This window comes from Phalacrocorax carbo, chromosome 17 (genome assembly GCF_963921805.1).
Source record: "Phalacrocorax carbo chromosome 17, bPhaCar2.1, whole genome shotgun sequence".
In the NCBI taxonomy this organism is placed as follows: domain Eukaryota; kingdom Metazoa; phylum Chordata; class Aves; order Suliformes; family Phalacrocoracidae; genus Phalacrocorax; species Phalacrocorax carbo.
In genome coordinates, this window is record NC_087529.1 from 13,349,983 (window position 1) to 13,367,480 (window position 17,498).

Consider the following 17,498-nt stretch of genomic DNA (forward strand, 5'->3'; position numbering starts at 1 on the left):
TACTCACTATCTCATGTGTCCAGTGATCAATCTGGTTTGAGTACCTGGTTTCCAAGACATTGATGCATCTGAGCAGGTGGTCACCCATGCCAGGGCATCCATCCATACCTGTGGGACTGTGCCAAGCCTGACCCAGTGTCAGGACTATGCTCCGCCCTGGCCAGTGGGGGAGGGAAATCAAACTACCCAGCAAGGCAGAGGCCAGGGAGGGTGGCAGCGCAGACAGACCCTCCTTTAGGCTGGGAGTGGAGCATGGAGGAGCAGTTCCTACATGGCGAGGTTTCCATCCAAGCTACTCCCTGCCAATAAACCCCCACGGGAGAGGGGTGGGGTGCCAGCAACACAGCGAAGCACACCCACAACTCTTGGGGATAACACTAAGAACCCAGAGAGGGCACTGGATACCTCAGAATGGGTTCCCAGAGCCAGCTTCTTGCCAAGCCAGGGATAGGCAAGTTCTTCTAAGACACTACTCCACATAAGACTTTTGGGCTCCTAAGGAGCGATCAAGGTTACTACCAGACCTCACTCAGCAAGGATTTCTTCTTGACAGTCACCTTGTCTTCCTTTCTCCAAACCCCCTCTTCCAAAAGCCAAAAGGTAGGAAGCAACCTGGTGAAAACAACACAAGCCTGGAACATCATCCTGCCAGCTGTAGGACAAAACACTGCCTGGACTGTGTGTCAGACTGCCTCGGTTAGCAAAGTCTGAACCTTTTTTCACAGAGGCAAATATATGTATATGTGGGGCGGGGGGCAGAGAAGGCGATGGAGGAGGCTGGGATGTTCCCAGGCTGGGAAAGAAGGTTGGGGATGGTCGTCCAGGGACAAGTTTCCTGTTGGATACAAGGAGTTGAGATGGGACATAGATCTCCCACCACCTCCCTCTCCCATGTCAACCACTGATGTTGTGACCAGCGCCTACTTCTCTTTTCCAGCACTGCTGGGATCCTGATTTCCATGTCACCCTTAGCTCTGTGTAGAGCAGGTGACAGCAGTAACTGAAGAACCCATGCTGGGTGTGCAGCAGGGGCCAGGAAAGCAGAACACACATCCAGGGTGGGATCAGCTCCTGTTGTGTCCCCTGGGGCAGGGTGACAGCATGGGCTCCTGCAAAGCCCCTCTGTGCAAGCTGCTGTGATGGCCGAGCGGTGAAGGCGTTGGACTTGAAATCCAATGGGGTTTCCCTGCGCAGGTTCAAATCCTGCTCACAGCGGGAGCTTTTACTGGCAGCCCCTGCCCTCCTGTCCCCAAGAGGGACAGACACAGACCTGTCATCCCTCATCAAGAGACCCTGCATTACTGCCCTGGCCCAGGCTCCCAGGGAGCCCTTTACTTTAGGAGAGAGAGGGTCAAGATGATGTTCAGGGTTGGCAGTGCTGCATCTCTCCTTATCACAAGAAGAAATCCTGCAATAGCAGGTCCACCCCACACAGCTGGGTCACCCTGCTCCCTACAGCCCATGGCTGGCTTGTGGCTGCCCTCCATCTGAGGATGTTTTTCTGCTGGGGGGAGCAGTCTGATGGCAGTGTGGTGACAGGTGGCTGCTGCCACCCTCCAAAATTCATCCAACCCTGACTCAGCCCCGTGTACTGGTTGTGGGATGTCTTGAACCCCGTGCTGAATCCCAGGAGCTGCTCAAGGGCAGTGCAGCCACCCAGGAAAAGGCTGGGACCCCCTTCCCTGGCTGGGAATCGAACCCAGGCCGCGGCAGTGAGAGTGCCGAATCCTGACCACTAGACCACCAGGGATGAGGTGGTGGTGGTGGCGGTGGACCTGTTGGTGGCCACCAACCAAGCCCTGAAGGGCCAGGGACACATAGGCCTCACAGCGCAAGGAGAGGAGCAGATTGGATGGATGCCACAGACTTTCTGGGGGACTATGCAGGGGTGCCCGCTCCTTTTTGAGAGCTGTGGCATTGGGAAGACCTTCTGTGCAAGAGGACCCCATCTCTGCCAGGCTTGGGAAGTAGGAGGTGGCTATGCCAGCACTCTGATCACCGCCAAAGGCAGGTTTGGGGAAGGCAATGATGGCCAATGGTTCAAGAAAAGCCTTAGCAGTCCCCTGGGGGTTCACCAGGGAGGTTCAGTGCTGCTGCTGCTGGAGCATGGACCACATTTGTGCTGCTGTACATTGCCAGGCTCGAGTGGCACACATCACACTCGGCACAGGCGATCCAGCTTCATGAACACAACCACCCCAGCTCCCGGTGCACAGCCAGGGTTTCCCTGTAGTCACCTCAGGAGAAGCAGAACAGTGTAGGTGCAGGCTGACTGCTGCCAGCAGAGCCTTCCCTGTTTGGGGAAACACGGGTCTGAGCCCTTGTGGTAGTAGGAGTGTGTCTGGACTCCCCCGTCCTACTGTTTTTATGATAACATTTGCATATTGCTTTTCTAGGGAACAGCCAGTCGCAGCCATCTTTTGAGACTTCATCTGTAGCTGCAAAGAGCAGGCGATCCTGGTTTCCAGACAGTCCTTCTGAGGGAGCAGAGACTTTTGCCTTTGTTCACCCTGCAGAAGGAAGCGGCCCTCACTAGCCGGTGTGCTCGGGGGGCTGTGCTGCCAGAGGGGCCGGGTGGGAGCCCCGGGCAGCAGCAGTGCCCTGGCATTGCCCAGGCACCCTGCAGCAGTGGTGCTTGTCATCCCCCCACCCTCGTCCTGCGTACCACACATAGCCTGTTTCCTTGGCCCCATACATTTCACTTAAGAAAAAATACTTAACAATACACTTCGCTTAAAAAAAAAAAAAGAAGAAATAAAATAAAAAAGAGGCTAAGTCAGGCTGGGACAAAAACAAAACCAGACTCCTCTCCCACCACCTGCAGTCACCTCTTAGAAGAGAGTCTTCTGAATAGGAAAAGGGAGAGGGGCTTGACATGGCCCCCCCCACTCCCCAGGTGGCTGCTACCAGCACGGGCAGCACGACAGGGCTCAGCAAAGCCCTGGACCCCTGCCCAGGGCAGAGAGCCCAAGGGGAGCCCAGGGCTCAAGGTGACAGTGCAGCTGTCCCCTGCCCCTGCAGCACCCAGCACAGTGGGGTTCACACCCAGAGGCGACGCAGGGGCTGGCACCGGGGAGTGCCCGGCGGTGCGCGGGGAGGGGTCCCGCCCCTGCGCTTGGGCAGGCACGGGGAAGCACTGCAGGGCTTCTCGGCAGGTGGATGAGCCGTGATGGAGATGGGGACGAATGAAGGGGTTCTAGGAACATTTCCCACAGACGACAGCAGAGGGCCCAGTGCTCCTTGGATGTTCACGTGTGGCTGAGAGGCGAAGCAAACGGAAAGAGAAAATTCTCTCTGACTTGCAGGAGTCAGTGCACAGAGTGTGCTGGGGAAACCCCCTTGTGGCTTGCCTTGTCCCATGCAGATCTCTAAAATGACCAGTTGAGCTCCCCTCTCCATCTGAGGCCAAACCCCAGCGTGGTCCCCCCCCGTAGCCCTTCTGAGGCACGGGTCGGGGTCGCACATCTGGCGTCCGGCTCCCAGGGTCCCCGATCTCTGCCCAGGTCCCTCTGCCATGCCTGCTGGATCCCGTGCTGGCTGCTGCCTTTGCCACCGCCTTTCCCTGAGGCGCCCCACTGCAGCGAGCCGGGGAGGGCAAGGGCAGGCAGCGGTTAGCCCCGCAGGAGTGCAGCGCAGGGCGGGGGCCGGGGGCGTCACCCTCCCGCAAGACCTGACCTGGAGCGAGGACGGCACCATGGCGAATGGTTTGGCACCTTTCCAGCACTCTGACATCTCTGCCCTGATGGTCAGGGCTGCAGAATACGCCTCCAAAATCCTGCACAGGGCTAAAGCACCCGAGTGAGGGCCCAGGCTGGGTTGTGCAATGGTGATACAGGATGATGCCATCCCTCGGCCGTGCTGGGGCAGGGGGAAGAGGGAGTTCTGCTGGGCTGAGGCACAGCCACCCTGTGCTTTCAGAAAGATATGCAGATGTCATGGTTTCGGTTGCCTCTACAAGCTCCAAAAGAGCGTGAGCTCTGGCAGCCTTGTGGTTGGGGCAGTATCAGTATTACTCTGTGGTTTCTTAGATCTCTATCTAGACTTGTCAGATATTTTGTCATAGACAGTAACTGTTCCTCCCTCTGTTAGCAGACCTGGACACATCAAAAGAGGTTCATCTGCATGTCCCAGTCTCCATCTGTGACGGCAGAGGACGGGGAGATGAGTGATTGCTGTCCCACCAAACGCAATGAGGAAATGCTGAAGCCCAGAAGCTGCATGTTGGAGCCCGGGAGTGTGCGGGGCTGTGTGATGAGGCAAGTGGTGGGGATGTAAAAATTGATTTCTACAGGCACTGCTCTTTTGAAAGATAAGTCCCAGCCCCAGGATCAGCCTTGGGGCAGCAGAGAGAGGTCAGGGCTCAGTGCAAAATGCAATTGCTATTGTAGCAAGGAGAGGAGACTGAGACACATGGCCTTGCGGTGCATCCCTACGTGGATCTGGGGCATGAGCAATCCATACAGAAATTTGCCAGGACAACAGGCTAATCATAATTTTGGAATACACATAATACAGGCGCAGCAATAAATAATCCCTTTCCCCATCTCTGAGAGTGGGATGCCCCTTGGCAAATTCCAGCTGAGCTATTGTCCCTTGTAAAGCCTGAGTACCTGTTAGGGTGTTGCTGTGCTTCCCCAAAATGCCACCAACACATGTCTGTGACAGCCCTGTGGTGCCAGTCTCTTGGTTCAGCTCCAGGTCTTTCATGGGCTTTTGAAGGTGGGAGTCCTCAAGGTACCCAGGACACCATCACTCCCAGCCCTATGGGCCTGGGAGGATGATTTGGGAAAGCCACAGGCTTTGGCCCACCCCAGCAGGGTCCCTGACACAGCCCTGGGCTGGCAGAGCAACAGGGATACTCCTGCAGTACCACTCCCCATCTATGGGGACATTGCCATGAAGGGGACACTGTGGGGAGGCAGCCTCAATGCACCCAAACACAAGGAGGTCTCTGAGGGCCCCATGCAGACAGAATCCCAGAATGGCAGGGGTTGGCAGGGACCTCTGGAGAGCATCTTGTCCAACCACCTGGCTTGAGCAGGCACCCCCAGAGCAGGGGCACAGGGCCGCGTCCAGGCGGGGGGTGAATGTCCCCAGGGAAGGGACCCCACAGCCTCTCTGGGCAGCCTGTGCCCCTGCTCTGGCACCCGCACAGGGAAGGGGTTTGTCCTCATGTTCAGGGGGAACTTCCCGTGTTCCAGCTTGTGCCCGTGGCCCCTTGGCCTGGCGTTGGGCACCACTGAAAAGAGCCTATTCCCATCATCCTGACACCCACCTTTCAGATATTTATAGGTGTTGATGGGATCCCCCCTCAGTCTTCTCTTCCCCAGGCTGAACAAACCCAGGTCTCTCAGCCTTTCCTCCCAAGGGAGATGCTCCAGCCCCTGATCCCCTTGGCAGCTCTGCGCTGGCCTTGCTCCAGCAGTTCCGCATCCTTCTTAAACTGGGGGGCCCAGAACTGGACACAGCACTCCAAATGTGGTCTCAGTGGGGCAGAGTAGAGGGGGAGGATAGCCTGTCTCGATCTGCTGGCCACACCTTTTAATGCAGCCCACGATACCCTTGGCCTTCTTGGCCACAAGGGCCCGGTGCTGGCTCAGGGTCTCCAACCAGACTCTGCCACGTTGATCATGACCCTCTGAGTTCCGTTGTTGAGCCAGTTCTCTGCCCACCTCACTGTCCTCTCATCTAACCCACAGTTCCTTAGCTTGTCTATGAGGGTGTTATGGGAGACAGTGTCAAAAGCCTTGCTGAAGTTGATATAGACAACACCCACTGCTTTCCCTTCATCTACTCAGCCAGTCACGCCATCACAGAAGGCTATCAATCAGGTTGGTCAAGCACGGTCTCCCCTTGGTGAATCCATGTTGACTACTTCTGCTAACCTTCTTTTCATCTACATGCCTGGAGATGACCTCCAGAATGAACTGCTCCATCATTTTTCTAGGAATGGAGGTGAGGCTGATTGGCCTGTAGTTTCCTGGATCCTCCTTCTTGCCCTTTTTGAAGACTGTAGTGACATTGGCCACCCTCCAGTCCTTGGGCACCTCTCCTGTCCTCCATGACCTTTCGAAGATGATAGAGATCAGCTTAGCAACAGCAACTGCCAGCTCCCTCAGCACTCGTGGGGGCATCCCATCGGGGCCCATGGATTTGTGTGGATCCAGTTTTCCTAAATGATCTCTTCTACCGTGGGGCATGGTGGGAGGGGAGAGTGGGAGCAGAGCAGCACTGCCCTGTGGTCGCCGCTGTGCTACAAGGGCTGTGGGAAAGTGAGGAAATTCCAGGGACACGAGCTTGTGATGCCTCATGAACAGCGTTCACTGCGAGCAGGGCATGAAAATAGTCAGAGAAACCACAGGCTGTGAGCTGGCAATTTTGGTGCCTGTTGCAGAGAAGAGGGAGATGGAAAAAGGGGAAACACTCCCTGGGGCATTCCAGAGAGCCCATTGCCTCGCGGCGAGGGCAGGGGAGCTCTGGGCAGCCCACACCATGAGCCCTGTGATTGTGAGTGTGCACAAGGGGATGTGGTGCAGTGTTTGCTTGAGGGCTGGTCCCTCTCAATGCCTTGGGCAGGAGTGCATCCCACCTTGTACCAAACCCATGCTGGCACTTGTGTTAGCACCACGTCTCTGGGAGAAGATGGTATTTTTGGAGTCAGACCATCGAGTCAGGCTTCTCAGGCAAGCACTCCCCTTACTGGCTGATGCTGGGGTGTGTTAGGAGGGCTTGGGCTCCATACTGGAAGCACAGCATTGAGGATTTTGTGTTCCATGGTGCCAAGAGTGCCAGCCCAGATCTACAACCAGCCTTCAGGGTGCCAGGCATCCTTGCTGCCTTCACAGGCAGCAGAGCTCAGAGCGTGTCTGCTGCCCATGCTGCCTGCAGTGGTCCCCTGTATCTAGCTTGTACGTGTCCTAGACCCGCCACAGGAGCAAGGACCCCCCCAGCTGGACCTGCAATGTCCCCAAGCCATTTTGAGGGTCTAAGCACCTTTGTCCTCAAGGCCTGGGTCCTCGAAAAGGAGACAGAGTTGAGGTCCTCCTGGTCCTTTGGGAAGGAAGCCGAGATGAGTTTGTTGAGCACTGCTGTCATGGTGGTGAATCTAAGCGTGAACCTGCTGCTCAAATGTGGTTTCATATCCTGTCTTGGTCAGAATAGCCCTCATGTGGATGTCAATTTGCTCAGACTTACCTCACCTCATGCGAAGGCCATTCTTGTATTTTTTAGATCTGCTGCTTCCTTTTTTTCAGCATTTCTGAGGCAAAGGTGCTGTGACATCAGCTCCGTTACGCTTCGGAAACTCTGTTTCCCTTGAAATCTGACTGATGGGGCTGGCCACTGTCCCTATAAAAAGCAAGGACTGAGCCAGCACCTTGTGCCAGACACAGGAGGAATCTGCTCGGGTCTTGCCTCTGCCTTTGCAGTTCATCTCTGTCCATAATGAACATCTCCACAGCGTGCCTCTCCATCATTGTCGTTGCTGCCCTCTTTCCTCAGGCCTCTCCTGCTCCAAGTGAGTACAGCATCTCTCTCTGCTCTCTTGGGGTGGATTTTTGCTCTGACTGGCAGTATTTTTGAAGCAGAACTGAAAAAAATTAGCTGCAAAGGTTGGAACCCTGCATGAATAGCTTCTGCTTTCTTGGGACTGGTCTTCCTTTCTAGCATCCTTTTATCTAAGGGATTAATTTCATTGATAATTATCAATGTTTCCAGGTTACATATCCCCTGATTTTGGTGCTGGGCCTTAGGAGTGGTCCCAGGCTGACTGGAGGGATTTTTACCATTGGAAGTGAGCACAAAACATTTAACAAGCAAGACTAGCAATGACAAATTAAGCTTTGGTGTTCACAGCATTTTCTTGCTGACTTTCTGGGGAAACAGAAAGAGAAGAGGGCTCCACAGCTGATTAAGGGGGTGGTTGCCCATGTTCCTGCTGGGGACTGTGCAGTTTATTGAGTGATAGACTCATGTGGGCTTTCCTGATCTCTTCCAGTTGGGGCTGACACAACTGTGTGCTGCTTCAGCTACACCTTACGAAAGCTGCCCCAGAGTCATGTGAAGAATTATTTCTACACCAGCAGCAAGTGCTCACAGCCAGCAGTTGTGTAAGTACTGGCTCCTGCTCTGGGCTCTGAGGAAAGGCTCCACCAGCCTTTGGGCTTTTTGCTTCACATCCAGTGGGGCCAAAAGCATGGCAGTGTGAGGAACCACACCTGGAGTAAGGGAAGGGGACAGCCACCATGGGTCCCATGTGCAGCGTGTGAGCACTCATGCTCCTCAGCTGAGAAATAAGTGGTCTCCTTGAACCACGCTGGTGCTGGTAATAAGGTGTGGGAAGGAGGTCCCTGTGTAGCCAGCAGGACCTCCCATTGGTGATGGGCCCAATGCACTCACTGTGCCGCATGCAAGGCTTGCACCTGATATGCCAGTTGCTCACACGCTGCAACCAGCCTTACCTCTGCAATGAACACGGCCAGGAACATCCGAGCATGGGGGGGGGGGGGGTCTCCCAGGGGATCTTGATGTCTCCCTGCCTTCCCGGGTTTTAGCAGGCTCTGCAGCTCTCTGATGCTTGGGTGTTTATGGGATGGGAGCCTGGCAGGGAGATGATCCCCTTGGGAGCTAGCCCTGGCCACAGGGCAGGTCAGCATGTGCCCAGGAGGTGACCCAAGGCCCTCATGTCTCTTTCCACCTCCGGGACTGTAACACCTGCCTGCCTGACTTGACAGGTTCGTCACCTGGAAGAACCGGGAGGTCTGTGCTAACCCTGATGCCAAGTGGGTGAAGGAATATGTGAACACCCTGGAGCTACAGTGAGCACTGGGAGCTGAGAGGTCTCTGCCCTGGAGAAGTCCTGCAAGGCCATCCAGTAGAGCCTTGGCACAGACCTGGAACTCCTGCTGCTGAGCACCAGGACCTGCTGAACCACCTCTGGCACCCTGAAGTTCCTTTTGTCTTGCAAAAGTGACATTTGTCCATGATAATGTGATGGTGGAGACATCCTGGCCTTGCAGTCCTGTCTTGGCATAGCCTGCTGTGTGACATGTGCCTAAACTCTCCCCTCCTTGTGCCTCCATTGCTAGAATGGGAGAGGGATTTTTATCCCTAGAGCTATTTGTGGAAAGTGGTTTGTTGAAATTAGGTATGAGTGCTCTAAACTCAGGCTGACTTCCAAGTCAGCTGGCTGCATTTTGCCGTGGTACAATACATGCTCTGACCTGTCTCCTCAGCGGAGGAAGTGGTATACTGGTTACTTACAGGATGCTTATTGTGGAACCACATTGTTCAGCCTTGTTCTCAAAATGCTGTCTCTTGCTGCTGCCAAAGAATAAAGATTTTTTTCTCTCTGTGTCAGCTCTGAAAGAGATTCACAGAATCACAGAATGGCAGGGGTTGGCAGGGACCTCTGGAGATCATCTTGTCCAACCACCTGGCTTGAGCAGGCACCCCCAGAGCAGGGGCACAGGGCCGCGTCCAGGCGGGGGGTGAATGTCTCCAGGGAAGGGACCCCACAGCCTCTCTGGGCAGCCTGTGCCCCTGCTCTGGCACCCGCACAGGGAAGGGGTTTGTCCTCATCTTCAGGTGGAACTTCCCGTGTTCCAGCTTGTGCCCGTGGCCCCTTGGCCTGGCGTTGGGCACCACTGAAAAGAGCCCGGCCCCATCGCCCTGACACCCACCCTTCAGATATTTATAGGCATTGATGAGATCCCCCCTCAGCCTTCTCTTCTCCAGGCTGAACAAGCCCAGGTCTCTCAGCCTTTCCTCACAAGGGAGATGCTCCAGCCCCTGATCCCCTTGGCAGCTCTGCGCTGGCCTTGCTCCAGCAGCTCCCTGTCCTTCTTAAACTGGGGGGCCCAGAACTGGACACAGCACTCCAAATGTGGTCTCAGTGGGGCAGAGTAGAGGGTAAGGATAGCCTGTCTCGATCTGCTGGCCACACTTCTTTTAATGCAGCCCACGATACCCTTGGCCTTCTTGGCCACAAGGGCCCGGTGCTGGCTCAGGGTCAACCCGTTGTCCACCAGCACTGCCAGGTCCTTCTCAGCAGAGCCGCTCTCCAGCAGGTCAACCCAGCCTCTGCGCTGCTGCGTAGCCTAGACCTCTCCTCCAGCCCTTTTCCCAATCACATCAGTAGTCAAGGCCAGGAACTGGTGGAACTGGACCCACTGGATTTGCTGCTGGGGGTTTGGCAAAGGGATGTTGTGAATGGGTGATTTGGGACACTTAAGGAATCACTGACGTATTAGAAAAGTGGTTTAATATGATGTTGTAAAAGCGCGACTTGACAAATTTCGATGCCAAAGTTCAGTCTATTAGTTGCTGCATGGGAGAAACATACAAAGGAAATTTGAGTTACACTGGAATTAAAATGCTTCACAGAGAGACTGTGGACTCAAAACGGTAAGGAGGACCCTCCCGTTGAGTCACCACGTTCAGAGTAGGGCCCCTTGCTTTCCAAACTCAGTATGCATCTTAGGTGTGGCTAGGCCCAATCTTAGTCTCAGATTTGGACAATGGCTTATGCCTAAGGGATTGTACACGCAAAGTTTATGTAATGTTTCATAAGCATCAATTCAGCATGCAGTCAAAGTTACCAAGGCAAAATCAAAGTTACCATGCTACAAGGTTATGCACGATATTGGTCACTTACCAAAAATCTGGCATTGGTAAAAGTCTCTCTGCCTCAAGGACTAACCTTGAGAGGCGTCCCAGCACAAGGGGAGATCACTGCCAAGCAGCCACGCTGCCTAGGAGGGAAAGCTCAAAGAAGGCTGGCTCACCTAGGCTGTCATATTTATAGGATTGTACAATGGAAAAGGTATGCAGGAGACTCCTTGTATCCACAACTTTGTTCCTTGATAAAGGAAAAGCCACCTGCTATTGATGTGTAAATCGCATGAGCAGTGTTCCCAGCTCATAGGCACTGATGTTCAAGGTGCCACTCTGCTCCTTTGTGGGTTTTTAGAGAACAGGTTGGCATTGGAGACGGTCATGTCCCAGTTACAGCTCAGGCCTTTACCTCCTTCGGAGCCTGTACCATACTACTGTTAGTTCAGTTAAGAGGTCGAGTGCATCCATCACAGATGTCTGGAAATCACAGGGTGAGGGTGCAGCGGTGTCTCTGCAATGAGCTTGATGGAGGAGCTGGGACCGTGTCCCAGCACAGGCTGCTCTGAGGATGCAGCCTGAGATGGGCTTGGCTTTGGATATGCCCTGTTAGTGCTTTACTGCAAATAATTATCTGCTGTTGTTCAGCTGCTTTAGGAAACCTATGTTTGATTTTAAAAAGCACAAGAGGTCTTTTGCCCCAAGTAAAAGTGACAAAAACATATCAGCCTATGGTTTTCATTTAAAGCTAGCTGCTGTCTTTGTGGGTAGAGAATGAAACTGCTGGGTCTGACCTCCTGCTGAAGCTCTGAGGGTGGGGGGGGGACAGGGACCTTTGCTCTCTGGGCTGCCTCCATCGGAGATGTCTAAAGTAAAAGCTCAGAAGCTTTAGTATTGCCCCTTAGCCAAGAGTATCCCCCCACAACCTGGCAGCTTGTGCACGTCAAATCTTTACCTCCCAGGACATTGCCCACCACAAAATGAGCTACTCATCACCCTGGGAGTAATTTCTCAGGCCTGCCTCATTGCTAGCAACAAATGATCCCCCTTAATGAGGAGCAAGCAAACCAGCGTGAGATACAGTGTCTGTAAAACAACCCCAAGCCCATTGGTGCCACAGGAGTCTGCAAAACTTTAGGTTGTGTCCTGTTCTTCCCTTGCTCATCACCACCTCTCCACAGGTCTCTCTGTTTATTAACCAGCATTTCCTATTGCAGTTCCTTATTAGCTGTCTCAAAATCTTTGTTTCTGGCAGGAGCCAAGGCCACAGCTCTCACTTGTCACTCCTGGGCTCTCCACAGCCTGGGACTGTTATTCCCGGCCATGGCTGCCTGCATCAGCGCAGGGAATGGGAGCAGAAGCCTCAGGGGCACAGGGGAGGCTCTCGGTGCCCATGACAAGAGTCCCCGGGGCAGGAAAGGGAGTGCTGGCCTGTCAGAGTCGATGCGGAGAAGGGCGTTAGGACCAGGGACTGATCTATAGCCTGCAGATTTCTGTGCAGCAGGCAAGATGCAGGTGCTGCCCCAGGACAGGACCATCGGGGGCAGCTGATACATCCCCTGGATCCAGCAGTCTCTCTCCCCACAGCAGCTCTCCCAGCTTGCCCAAGTGTCCCCTCCTGGCTGCCCTCCCCTGCCCAGAGCTGGCAGCAGGTCAGAGGCTGCCCCCTGCATGTTTGATCGCTGGGGCTACAATTTCTCCTTTGCTCTTACAGAGCCCCACCACGGTGCTGCCCCCCAGCACCCCCACCCGCATGGGCCAGCATGGGCAGCCAGGCAGCAGGGGCAGGCATGGGAGCCCCGGGGTGGGCTGCTACGGTCCCCATGCAGAGGGACTGGCATTGCAGTGCCTGGCTCATGCCAGGGGAGGTGAGTCTGGGACAGGGGACAGCAGGGGTCTTGGAGCAGGCTGGCTTGACTGCTGCTCCTGGAGCCTCAGGAAGAAGGAAACTGAAACCAGAAAGGCTGGAGAGGGAAATTCCTACATGCTCCTGGGCTCCCGGCCAGGGACTGTCCGAAGAAGAGCCAACTGTGGCGTGGAGTCCTCCTGTCTCTCCAGCATATCCCCTGGACCCCAGGCCCAGGGCAAACCTCAGACCCCCCGCCAGCCTTCCCTTTCAGCACAACATCCATCCTCCGACCCCTCGCAGCACATGGTGCCCCAGATCAGGAACTATTTTGGGCTCCTGCAGTTCCTCTGCAGCACCAAACTTGGCTTCTCAGCACAAAAGGCAACTGAGCGTGCAGCAGGCATGGGGGGCAGAGGTAGAGAAGACCCCCTGCACCCCCTTCCTGGGCTCCTTGCCTGCCCACCGGAGGACAGCAGCTCCTGTCCCTCCACCCCACCATGCACTGGTCACGCTCTCTCCTATGTTTCACGGCACGGTGGGGAAGCCCTGCTCAGGATACACCCCTCTGCAGATTTTTGTCTCTCCCCCATAATGGTAAATCCTGGCCATAGAGTGGGACAAGATTTTTGCAAACGTTCTGACCCACCTTGCCCCTGCTTGGACCTGACCCTTTCCACTAGGACCCTGCTGTGCCAGGGGAGCACAGGGAGCCTGCCAGGAGTGAGTGAGAGCCTGTGTCTTTCCCAAATCATCCTCCCAGCAAAGCAGTCAGGAGCCATCCCCATGGAGCTGGAAAGGAGCCCTCCATGTGGTCCCCCGTCACCAGAACCATCTCCTGGGAGACAACATGGTGCCTGGGCTGGGTCTGCCCTTCACTGGGATGCTGATCCTTGGGTGCCCCACGAGCCCTCCTGCCTGCAGCCAGCTTTCCAGCCTGGAAAACACGAGACTAGAGGGAAATCACAAGGCAACGTGGAGGTGCTTTCCCAGCCTCAGGGTTGCCAAGTCTGATCTACAGCTGCAGGGAAAAAAAAAAAAAAAAGAATAACAAGAGAAAGGCTTTTTTTGCATTAGGAAGAAGAAATACTGACCTGAACAGGATGGCTGCAAGGCCAGGCCAGCTCTGGGTGGCCGTGCTGCTGAGGCCATTTCTTCTCAGTATGCAGAAGCAGAGGAGTGCTGAGCGCAATTGCAACCGGCAAGCTGTGCCCAGCACTGTGCTTTTACCCTCGGGACCTGCTCGCTCCCATTCATGCTCCCATGCAAAGCTTCACCCTGGGAATGACTGCAGCAAGTGGCTGGTGGCTGTTTCACCCCTGCAGCGTAGCTGAATCCTTCCCTTTGTGTTACGGGTGGGAAAGTGCAGAACAACCGCCATAGGGGTGGCCAGAAAGAAAGCTGGGGTCCGTGCCCCTCTCCAGGGAGCACTGTCAGGCTCGGCAGGACCCCGCTACAGCTGGCGGGCAGAGATGAGGTGATGTCTTGGAGGAACAGATACATGTGAGGAGAGAGGCCGCGGGGCTGCTGACAGTGAGCATGTGGGTGCCTGTGGGCTCTGCGCTGGGAAACACTGCTGCTTAGCAGAAATGGCTAGTGGGGGTGGGTACAGGCAGGGAATCGGCCCTGCTCTGAGCCCCAGCACGCTCGGCACGAGGGCGGATGAGCAGCTCATGAGCCCTCAGTACCTGCCAGCTCCCAGGACAGGCCCAGCGCTGTGACAGCTCCATGCCCTCTGCTTCCTCCCACCTGACCTCGAGCCACTCTCCCTGCTCCCCTCCACAAAGCCTCAGGCAGGATTTTACCCCTTACAGCAACATGTCCCATCACCACGCCATTGCACACACACTGTGCCCAGGGACCAGTTTGGGGTGCAGTACGTGGGGCTGGGAGGAGCAAGCAAGGCTGTGGGACGCACCTGGGGTGTGTGGAGGGGGTATTCATGTATGTAAAAGGTGCATATGTGCATGCCAACATGTCTAATTATGTAGAGGATGTGGAAGACAGGGGTGTATTTTGTGGGGGAGTGAGGTGTTGGAGGATGTTCATGTCTGTAGTATGGAAACTTTATGGTTTTGCCTCAAACCATTTCCCTTCATCACATCATACAGAGTGTGCAGATAGGCTCAGGTGGGGTTCTGTCTGTGCTGGTGAACACCACACAGAAATACATAAAGGGAAAAAAGCAGAGGTTTTGACCAAATTCTTTATTCTCCAGAATCATCATTTCACACATGTAAGCAAGGGCCACCCATCATCCAACACTGAGACTCTGAGCCACCCTTCATAAAAACCCTCCCTGCCACACTCCCAAAAACAGTGTTATTACCCACAGAAATACTGCCTATCCCATGTGATAATTTCTTAAATAATTTAAAATGATATAAAAACAATAGAAGTGCAGTCTCTTGGGCCTTCCCAAGCCACAGGCAGAGGTGTCAGGGCAGATGGATGAGGTTGCAGACTGGTCCATGCAAGCCAAGGGCAAGTAGCAGCACCCCAACACAAGGTTCTCGTGGTGCCCTTGGAGCAGTCCCTTGGAGCTGCCTGCAGATGACATGGGCTCATGCAGCTCCTGTTGCCCCGGAGTCCTGCTCCATCGCAGGAGCTGAAGATAACGCAGCTTGTGCCTGAGAGCAACTACGCTTGCCATCTTGCTTTGCTCAGTTCTGCTTCAAGTTTTGCAGGTAACTTTGCACCCAGGTGTCACTGGGATTGGCACAGACCTGGCGGCCTTTCTTTGTGATGAACCTGTGGAACAGGGATGAGACATATTAGATCTCTGCTCAGACCTGCATCCCAGGAGAGCCTGGATCCCAGTTTTGGGGCATTGCAAGAGGTTCTCCCCTGTGCCTTAAGCTGATGCTGAAGCCAGTGGCTGGCTGTGATTTCCCCCGCTCCCATACCTTTTTCCACACTACCTCCTCAAGTCCTGCAGGAACATCCCTAGGCATCCTCACAAAAGCATCCCTGGCAATCCCTGTGCAAGCCCTTTCCCCTTGGGGTTCCCCTCACCCTGCTCTGTTCCTACAGATCCCTGGGCCCACAGCCGCCCTGCAGAGCTGGTCACCCCACACACCCCACAGAGGCTGTCCCCACACTGCCCCAGCTTGTCTGCACCCAGGAGACAGCGCCGGTACTTACACGATGGCCGGCAGGGTACAACTGGTGCTGGTGCTGTAATAACGCAGGATGAGCTTCCGCGGGAGCTTCTGGTGTGCATAAGAGAAGCAGCATATTGGGAGGTCGGGTCCGGCTGGAGGAGGCAAGGAGAGACAACGTGAGCATGTGCTGGGCTGTGCGTCAGGAGCAGCCAGCCCATCAGCTCAGGGAGCCTGCTGGCGGGGAAAAGAGTGAGGAACTAGAGAATAACTAACGTTGAAATGGACATTGGCATTCATCTGGTCCAATGCCAGGAACAGTATTTTCAGGTACTGGGTGACATTCCCACCCAGACATTGCTAAGATCTTTCTTTCTTCACCTCCCCCAGCCCCAGGGCAGAGACTCAAGTCCCCAAACTATAACCAGAAATAAGTACTCTGAGCCCAGAATGGCTGGGCAGATGGATGGACAGATGGATGGATGGATGGATGGATGGATGGACGGATGGATGGATGGATGGATGGATGGATGGACGGATGGATGGATGGATAATTTTCTAATTCTGGGGTTCCTACATGTAGCTGATCTCAGTGCAGAGTGGAGAGTGGTACAAATACTGACAAATTCCCAGCTATCTGCCAGGGGAGCTCAATGGAGAAATTAGAACAAAGGATCAGATCCCTTCATCCTTCACAAATGAAAAAGCAGGACTCACCTGGGCGAGAGAAAGTTTGGGAGCAAGAGGCTGCAATGAGGAGAAGAGCAAAAACAGCTGCAGAGACCCTCATCTTCCCGTCAGGTGAAGGCAGTCAAAGCAGGACCAGAAGCTCTGGCAGATGCAGCTCAGACTGCAGCAGCTGAATTCAGCTCTCTTTTAATAGGGCGTCCTGGAGGCAGCCGGGAGAAGCCTGAGTGGAAATTCCAGACTGATGACAGAGGATGACACGAAAGTGAAATAGTCAAAGGGAATTCAGGGGAAAAAGAAAAACAATGGGATATGGTTCACATTGGAGCCAAGTTTGTTGAGCTCTGACTCAGTGCTCATTTTTGATTTCATCAAATCAAATGGAAAATAAAATATGCCAAGTGGTATGGCCAGAGAGGAGAACTATTTATTTGAACTGCATGAGGGATTTTCCCTGTGAGTCTGCATAGCAGAAGACACAATTATTTGCCTAAGATTATGCAACTCTGGAAAAAAAAGAGGCGGGCTCCAAAGGACACTCGTGCTGTTATGTGTCGGGTGTTTATCAAAGGCTGCTAAACTACAGCACGTGGAGTGGAAAGGTGGCTGGGATGCAGGTTCTGTGCTACCCAAAGCTCTCTGCCCCCACCAGTCCCACAATGCTTGACTTAACATGGACCAGTGAGGAGCTGAGGCTGGAGGCACCCCCAGAGATCGTCCAGTCTGTCCCCTGCTCAAAGCAGGCCCAGCTGGGAAGGCTGCCCAGGACCATTCCTTATGGGCTTTGAATATCTCCAGGGATGGAGATTCTACAACCTCTCTGGGCAGCCTGTTTCAGTGTTCAGTAACAAAGTTTTTTCTGGTGTTTAAATATAATTTCCCGTTGCCTCTTGTCCTGTCACTGCACTTCTCCCTGTTCAATTTCATGAGGTTTTTGTCAGTCCGTTTCTCCGGCCTGATGAGGTCTGTCTGGATGGCATCACATCCCTCTGATGTGTCAGCCACTCCTCCCAGCTTTGTGTCACCTGCAAGCTTGCTGACGGTGCACTTTGTCTCATCATCCAGGTAACTAAAGTATTAAACACTACTGGCCCCAATATTGATCCCTGGAGTTCCCCACTGGCGACCTGCCTCCAGCTGGACTTTGATCACAACCCTCCAAGCCCAGCCATTCAGCCAGTTCTCAGTCCCTCTACTGCCATTTAGCTAATCCATACTTCATCAGTTTGCCTATGAGGATGTTATGGGAGCCT

At 54.3% G+C, this 17,498-nt stretch overlaps 2 protein-coding genes and 2 non-coding genes across 4 annotated transcripts; 2 read left to right on the forward strand and 2 right to left on the reverse strand.

Moving 5' to 3' along the window:
* The first annotated feature begins 1,133 nt into the window (after positions 1-1,133).
* Positions 1,134-1,215, forward strand: TRNAS-UGA (transfer RNA serine (anticodon UGA)). Its single transcript has one exon. It is a non-coding gene; the product is annotated as a tRNA-Ser (tRNA).
* A 463-nt stretch (positions 1,216-1,678) lies between these two features.
* On the reverse strand, positions 1,679-1,750 carry TRNAE-CUC (transfer RNA glutamic acid (anticodon CUC)). The gene has a single exon. It is a non-coding gene; the product is annotated as a tRNA-Glu (tRNA).
* Positions 1,751-7,313: 5,563 nt separating this feature from the next.
* LOC104040509 (C-C motif chemokine 5) lies at positions 7,314-9,354 on the forward strand. The gene is made up of 3 exons (XM_009503021.2): positions 7,314-7,516; positions 7,997-8,108; positions 8,733-9,354. Exons 1-3 carry the CDS (start codon positions 7,444-7,446, stop codon positions 8,818-8,820), a joined length of 273 nt encoding a protein of 90 aa, XP_009501316.1. The 5' UTR covers positions 7,314-7,443; the 3' UTR covers positions 8,821-9,354.
* A 5,295-nt stretch (positions 9,355-14,649) lies between these two features.
* Positions 14,650-16,639, reverse strand: LOC104050534 (C-C motif chemokine 4). The gene is made up of 3 exons (XM_009511413.2): positions 16,276-16,639; positions 15,602-15,713; positions 14,650-15,208 (listed from the first exon to the last, which is right to left on the reverse strand). The coding sequence occupies exons 1-3, from the start codon at positions 16,346-16,348 to the stop codon at positions 15,121-15,123; spliced, it is 273 nt and encodes a 90-aa protein (XP_009509708.1). The 5' UTR covers positions 16,349-16,639; the 3' UTR covers positions 14,650-15,120.
* Positions 16,640-17,498: the final 859 nt, after the last annotated feature.